Below are 8,606 nucleotides of genomic sequence, written 5' to 3'. Positions count from 1 at the left end.
GCGTTTAACGTCTGCTTCAAGATTATTGCGCTTAAGTAGTTGTATGCATGCGTGCGTGCGTGTATGAATGTGTGTGTGTGTGTATGTGTGTGTGTGGGTGTGTGTGTGTGCGTGTGTGTGCGTTTGTGTGTGTGTTGCTGCTTGTACCGGAATAATGCCGATTTTACAGTGCTAGCCCACTCAGATACCATGCCGCAGTTCAACATGAATATCCACTCAGAAATATCATACTGACTCCAAGTCTAGAGAATACATGTAATACAACTACCACAATATACACAACCATTGAATAATACAACATACATGTAACGTCAGATTTATTGCCCATTCGTTAATTGATACAAAAACATATCAATAAAGTACAAAAACACTCATACATCAGGCATGACAAGCATACGCCTCTACTGGTAGTAATAGGGAGCGGCTTTGCCGTCGAAGGACCTAGCAACTCCATGACCAACAAAGGGTCCACCATGTCCATAAACACCGTGTCCGGCATCTCCGTGTCCGACGAAAGGTCCATGTCCAGCAAATCCATTTCCTACAAGACCAGCTCCATGTCCGACGTTCTTACCGTAGCCGTAGTTGTTGTTGTAGGGGTTGTAACCATAGCCACTTCCCTGACCAGCAACACCGTGTCCGACTGCGAGGGGTCCTGCGAGGCCGTTTCCGGTGTGTCCAAGGAGTCCATTTCCTACAAGGCCAACTCCATTCCCAACTCCGTTGTAGGTGTTGTAGCCGTAGCCGTGTCCCTTTCCAGCAACAAAGGGTCCGTTTCCTGCGAATGAACCAGCATGACCAACGAAAGGTCCATGTCCATGTCCAACAAGACCAACTCCATGTCCAGCAACGAATGGACCGGCAACACCGACTTTTCCAACGCCTTTACCGTAGCCATAGCTGTTGTAACCATGGTTCTTGTTGTATGGGTTGTAACCATAGCCTGTACCAGCAACACCGACAGTGCCGACTCCGAAGGATCCAGTTCCGAAAGGTACCTGGGCCAACGCAGAAGCTACTAGCAGGGACAACGCAGCGATGACGGTCTGAATATAACAAATACATTAGAGTTCAAAATTCAAACACGGTTTTATATATATAAAAGCAAATGCACAAACTTTGTGAACCTCGTATCTTCAATTTGACAATCTTTTTAACAAACGTTATCCAAACGTTACAAGGCTGCAAACAGTCACGGAAACACTGCAGACGTGAAGTCCAAAACACAACTTTCATACCTGTATCGATACATCACTATCGAATGACAACTTATTGTTTGCTTCATTTGCAGCTAGAATCAAACATGAGTTTACACTTTCTTTCGCAATGCAGTTTATTGGTGTGATTACGTTACGAACATAAACTATGTACAATGAAATGATATACTCTTTGCACAAAACACATCACCGCTTGTCGTCAGGTGAGTGATCTTATTTTTGTAAACACAGAATCTGATTCGTCAAGGAAAACTGTGTACAGATTATTGAGATTTCGCTGTACATCAAATACGAATCAATTGATTGCTGCAGATGTTCCTTTCCTTGTCATTTGCTTAACCAACCCACATCACTGTGCATCACATCTGTGTAACCCGTGCTTTGCTTTACCTTAATATACTGAGTTATCCCAACTTAGTTACAAGCGGTTGTTAAACTTTTAGACAAGAGAGTGTAGTTAAGAATTGAAATTGATTGAATTAGAACAAACAGTGTCGATATTTAAACGCATCGAACTTGACTGAGAAAACACATTAGATGTTTGCATGACTGTATCGGTACAATGGTATCTTACCTTCATGGTGAACAGACTTGACTAGACGATACACCAGTGTTGAGATGACTGATACCATCACTATGGTGCTCCACATTTATATACCCTTAACAGGGTCACGTGATCTTCACCCCAAGAGTTATACCGCTACATATGTATCACGTGACCCATCGTTTAAGTGAATATGTGAACAGTTGTGCAACTCGTTGTGCCACTAGGCAGAATTTAATCATGACAGTGTTAAAGCTTAAACTAGAACTATACCTCTCATTTTCATTCTCTTGACATGAGTGTCATACTATTGTCAACCTCATTTATGTTTTTCAACTCTAATAATTTATTTCATAATCTGTTACAAACATAATTCAATTACATTCGATGTCTTTACTGTCATATCTCCCTTGTTGTAACCTAAGTGTAGTCAAACATACAGCACATCAACATCAACATCAACAATAATTAAAAAAAAGCATCAATAAGGATAATGGAGTGAATCCATGAATAACCATTTCTTGTCTGTTTCATTCTAGCAACCATCAAACAGGGGAGTAAACATTCTTCTGTCCGGGAATTTTTGTATTGTTTAGATTTTTTGGGCAATAGTTGTGATGCATAAAAACTCGTGATGGTTTTGATATTTAGAGATACAATCTTGGTATATTTAACTTTTCATCTTCTGTACAAGCGATAGTTTACCCCAAACACCAGATTCATATCGCATGAACTGTCGCATGAACACCTGAAAACGTTAAGAAGAAAATGCATACCTGTTAAATTCAAATGACACACATGCGCGTGTGTCCAAATTAACTTTTCATGAAAGGAATGACAAAAATAACTGTTTAACCTCAAGTCTGATCAACATCAACATCAACAATTAGGATATCAAGAGTGAACCCATGAATAACCATTTTTTGTTTGTTTAATTTCGCCACCATCAAAGAAGGGTGTATACTTTCTTCTCCCCGGCAGTTTATGTCTTTGTTAGACTTTCTGGGCGATAGTTGTAATACATAAAACGCTTGATGATTATGATATTTAGATATTGGTTCCGTTTATAGTATTAAGATACAGTCTTGGTATTTTCAACTTTTTCTTATTCTGCATAAGCGTTGGCTCCTAACACCAGATCCATATAGATGACAAGATAACTCTCTCCCATATCACTGAGGCTGGAATAGGGTTGAGAGAACCAAAGTAACTACCAATATCATACTTGAACTCCTGTGTGTGCTACATTGTCTTATTGTGAAGTTTACAGATTACAAGATACAGATTATCAGCATCTACCTTGTTCCATTAAAATGAACGTAATACATGTAACTGCACTTTTGGTCAACTACCAGTATCATACTTGACACCAATATAAACTTATTCTTGTACATTCCAGTGTTGAGTTTGATCGGCTCATTTGAACTCCTGTGTACACTACATTGTCTTTCTGGTGAAGTTAAAAAATTCCAAGAAACATGCACATGTATTTCATACATTAACAAATGTGTTTGCTCCAACTGAACTTTATTTATATTTAAGCCTACACATAACAGCATACGAATGAATTATTTGTAACTAGGTTGAGTACTACTTGCTGACATGGTGTCATCTGCAAAAAGTCCTGGTAATTGGACCTACGGCAATCTTAATCCATATTCAAATTCAAAAATGATACATTCTGCATTTATATGTTTGAACAAATAAATAAGACAATAATGATTGGATTTACATTGGTGATTCCAACACCAACTGAATGTAATAGGCAAAAGTAGAAGTAGCAGCTTACATGTAGTAGTAGTTATAGTAGTATTAGTATTAGTAGCAGCAGCAGCAGCAGCAGCAGCAGCAGTAGTAGTAGTAGTAGTAGTAGTAGTAGTAGTAGTAGTAGTAGTAGTAGTAGTATCTTTTATAGTAGAAGTTGTTGTAGCGGTTGTAGATCGATGCTCATGAAGTCAATCACTGGACTATCTGATCGAGACTCGTATATTTACAAACCGCCGTCATATAGCTGGAATATTGCTGAGTGCGGCGTTAAACAACAAACAAACTAATAGTTGGAAGGTCATCTGGTGATAAATCGTACACAAAATATGGTTGTAAGTTAAGTTAAGTTACAAAAATGTAAAATTATATATAAATCAAATGTTTGATTCAAACTTAGTACTAAACATGTCATGGTCAAAATATTCTACATTGCTTCTACAAAACAAATGTGTTCAAGTTGGAGTAAACTTTTGATGACGTGCATTGATTCCTCGCCCGGGGCAATACGTTCGAAGCTATTGTGACTTCCCTCGGTGTCGAGGTTTAAATCTTTAATGAGATGTGGTGTACATGAAGGTATGCAAATTCACAGCTAAACCTTCGACCCGAATGATCTATAACAAGTTTTACGAAATATCACATAAAAGTTGTCTTGAATGTATTAGTTCTGTTGCATAACCTCACCGAATGGATGTTAGGAAGTGATAATGAAATTGAGTGAGTATGGAAATGTGAATGATTATGAAAAAACACTTAGTCACATAAATCGGGAACACTGACCCGTCAGTACCCCTACATGCATAAAGTTTCAATGTTGAATATGCACATCGTCAGCAGAGCTGTTATATATGATAATTGTTAAAATGACATATTCGTCTGTCGCTTTTTAGCTTTTAAGTAATATTTCATGCCATGAAAAGTGAAACGTTTTTAATGCCGCGAAAAATATTATTGGCATTTTAACAGAACTTCTTCGAATGAATATGATCATGAGAGATCGTGATTTTCATGATTTCAAGTCGTTGGTGTACAAGGATGTCGATATACAACTGACCAAAATGGAGTTCAGTTTCACATCCAAATCAACGAAGGGTTGTATAATATCCAAATATGCTGTTCTTTAGATGAAATAGAGTGAAATGAGTTTTTAAGGTCACGTTCACGATTATTTCACTTATACAGCGACGTGCATGCACGTGTGCGGCTGCTTGTGCCAGTGCACACTAAGTCGGTTTAACAACTTAGACCATTGAGATACCATGACTGATCAGTGTAACAAGGAGTCTCCACTCAGATACATTATACTGTCTCATCGCCGACCAGTTCTATTTCATCTATAAAATGCCGAGCGTCAGACAGAGCAACAACAACTACTGTTTTGAACGTCTTTTTGTTTTACGCAGTCCTTCTAAAAAGGACATCAACTATGATGAAGTAAGATTGTTTTATGCAAGATGGATGGGGCATGAATAGAGTCAAACACCGTTGTGTCGAAGTTGTAGCGACCTAAGTAAATGTTTCCAGTTATTCGCGGTTCGACACACAAAAATGACGAATAAAGAAGGAATATGCAGGGACCAAGCTTTTTCTTTGAAACAATAGTTTAAGGGGTTTGACATTTTATATATTGTTTGTGTACCGTCGAGATAATATTATCTTAAGGCAAAACGTTGTTTTCCGTCGGCTTGTCGTTTGACAGACATATATTTCTACGTTTCACATAACCTAGACCTCACGGCTATTTCGGATAGAAAACACCCCAGTAGCTAATGACTGCCGTAAGAGTCGTGTAAAATGTCTGAAATAGAAGGTGGTCATTTTCTGTGACTTAGCTGATAGAGAGTCAGACAGACAGACAGACAGACAGACAGACAGACAGATTTATTCGGTAATGTGGTCCACATGGCCTATATTACAATGTCAGTACAATATAAATTTAGTCACGTTTTTCTAGATTTAAATATCTTATACAGGTATACAGAAGTCAGTTTTATTACATCGACATTATTTCAGTTAAGAATATTTGGAAGTGACAGGTAACCGTCATAAATATCCTGTAGTTGGGTAATATAATGTTTCCGTAAAGTCTGGTAATAATCACAAGTGAAAAAGACATGGTCTTCACTTTCAATACAAGCCTTGTTACAATTTCTACATACACTATTTTCATTATCTGAGGGTTTTTTACGTAGTAACTGAACATTAAAATTATGTAAGCTAATCCTAAATTTACAGAAGGTTCTTCTGAGAGATTTATCCTGCAAAGAATCAATATATTTTTCTACATTCAGCAAAGATTTAACATTTGAATAATGAGATAAATATTTGGAAGCAGACAATTTTGCAAACCATTTTTGAAATGCAACATCTTTTAGTCTTTCCTGAAATTGATACAACATTTTGGTAGTCCCAGACATATGAAAAACCATTAACATATAAACAATTTTTAAGATCTGTCACCCAACTGTGCTTACCTTTCTCATCTAGCTTTTTAAGGAAGTAATAACATTGTACAGGATATCTATTTGATCCCATGTGCAATAATTTTAGCCAATATTTTATAGCTCTGATCTGACTCTGGACAAACATATAGTGGCGGCCAGTTTCCCCTAAGATAGCTGTGTTTGAGGCATATTTACCTACACCAAGAAAATATTTAAAATATGAGGTTTGAACTTTCTCTATACATGCAAAATACCTTAGCCCCCAAATTTCTGCACCATATAAAAGTATAGGACTTATTTTACAATCAAATATTTTACAAGCTGTGGAGAATGATAGGAATGAATTTTTTTGGAATAATTTGTAAACAGGGATGCATGCCTTAACAGCCTGAGCTGCCAGGTTCTCACATGATTTCGTCCAAATCAGTCTAGAAGAAAATATTACCCCCAGATATTTATAATATGAAACTTTTTTTAATAAACAGCCGTTATAGAACCATTTTTCAAAGCGATTTAAAATACCACCATTTCTAAAAACTACAATTTCTGATTAGAGAGTCATCCTCCCCGATAACATGAACCGTTGCTCACGCTTTCAGTCACTTGTTTGCATGAGTATAAAGCCTGAAGCCACTTCTTGTCCCCGCCTTGACATTTCTTGAATGGCGTTGAATGCGGCGTTAAACAAGACCCGGACTTGAAATTGTGTTGTTAATGTAAACATAAACCATGCACATCCGGTTAATAATTAGTACAGTGCTTGTAATAACAGTATGAATGTAGCACTGCATTAGTGTTTAAACTAGTCAGAAAATAAAACGGAATGTTTAGTAGTGAAGCAGTTGTCGCTCGTTCTTGATCTTAGCCCGATATACTTACATATTATATCATTATTCTCAACAACATTGGAAAATACTCGATTCAGATTAATCAATCAGAGGTTTAAAATCATAAAAAAATCCATTTTCGAATGAAACAGCTGATAATAGTCTGCATTACTGCGGAAAAGTATTTCGGTAGGTATTTTGGAACAATGATACGCACAATTATTGGTTACAAAATGCAGTGTTTTTCCACGTATGTGTGGAAGTACTTTCAGTCAGAGAGCACGATTGAAATCGATTAAGAGGGTTTAAGTTTAAGGAGCTACAAAGAGCTTGAAATGTGACGCTTGGCGTCATAGTAGTGACGTGTGATGTAGAATTAATCCTAATAAGACTGGCATAAGCTTCTTTAAGTCTCGAAAATACCTTTACGATATAGCTATGCTGCAAACGTTCAATGCCTGTAATATATGAGAGTAAAGTATAATGATATAAAAAGCCAATGTTTGAGCATACACAGCGCCATACTTTGTGGAAAGGTTATCATCGGTATTTCCTTTTATAATCAGGTCGAATCTGGTAGTCGAACCCACAACCATGAAATCATGACACGATGGAATCATGACACGACTTAACTAAGGAACACGTATCTATACATCTACTAAAGTGAAATATAAAGTCAAACAACAATTTAAAAATAACTTTGTGTTGACATATGGCTAAAATGCAACATTTACTATCTCTTTCAAGTTAATATTTAACTACACAAGTATCGTGGTGATTATTATATGAGATAACGTATGAGAAATACATGAGTCATTCTATAGAACCTGTTTCAAATTAAGTTTAATACATGTACAAAGGTATTCAATACTTGAAACAGAAATTCCTGATTACCAAATACTTTTGTTTCGATTCCGAGGAAACTGCATCTGTTATACGTGCATATGGTTATCACTGACCCTTGATATAGAAAATAGAGGCTTTTGAGTACCCGGAACGTTGAATGGTTAACTTGAATTAAAACCTGTGATATAATTAAAATGAATTGTTATTCAACTGAAAACAGATCTCGGTTATTTTTCAGGTTACTGTTGCGAATATTTCGTACAATAGTAGTATTGTTGTTACTGTTAATCCTGTACTGTTAATCCTCTACTTTTAATCCTCTACTGTTAATCCCTCACCTACTATATATATTCTGCACCATGTCCCCCATTCAGTCTTGCTTGACAACGGTATAAGGATCTATACCGAAACGTCGCTTTTCACAGTATTAAAGAAGTTGTTATCCATAAAAATTGTGTCTATCTTGCCAAAATTGTGTCAACTTCTAAGTTATGCCTATCAAACAATTTATGAACCAACACATTACATTTTTTTCCATTTCAAATGTAACAGTTATTAAGTTAAAGGCATCTTACTAAAAACAAAATACATACAAATAATTATTTTACAAATGCAATGGAAGTGGCGGGCGACCAACATCGTTAAGTGATTGAGTTTGATTTAATACCGCATTAAGAAGTATTTCTGTTGTGTCACGACGTGTCAGCTTGATGTGGAAGAACGCCCCAAAGCGGTGCAGGTCACTGACGTTTACCACGTTATATTATATTTATTGAAAACAAGCACTATAGGCATGGTGTTCATAAAGATAGAAGCATAATCAGGGCGAATATGATATTAGAAGCCCCCGATCACAGGTTTCTGGCGCGCCTAAGAAACGCAACTCAAAATTGCGTCGCCTTAGAAACTGGGCAACCTGTGCCCCCTCATCACATTGAAGTACGCCAAGTTCGACACCCTA

General features: G+C 36.9%; 1 protein-coding gene across 1 annotated transcript; it reads right to left on the bottom strand.

The window, feature by feature from the left end:
• Nucleotides 1-401: 401 nt before the first annotated feature.
• On the bottom strand, nt 402-1,797 carry LOC139451088 (uncharacterized). The gene is made up of 2 exons (XM_071232886.1): nt 1,792-1,797; nt 402-1,046 (listed from the first exon to the last, which is right to left on the bottom strand). The coding sequence occupies exons 1-2, from the start codon at nt 1,795-1,797 to the stop codon at nt 402-404; spliced, it is 651 nt and encodes a 216-aa protein (XP_071088987.1).
• Between the last annotated feature and the right edge of the window lie 6,809 nt (nt 1,798-8,606).

This window comes from Haliotis cracherodii, unplaced genomic scaffold, assembly GCF_022045235.1.
Source record: "Haliotis cracherodii isolate W230 unplaced genomic scaffold, xgHalCrac1.p SCAF_8, whole genome shotgun sequence".
Lineage (NCBI taxonomy): Eukaryota > Metazoa > Mollusca > Gastropoda > Lepetellida > Haliotidae > Haliotis > Haliotis cracherodii.
The sequence above is the reverse complement of the archived record's forward strand: the minus strand, read 5'-3'. Positions and strand labels throughout refer to the sequence as shown.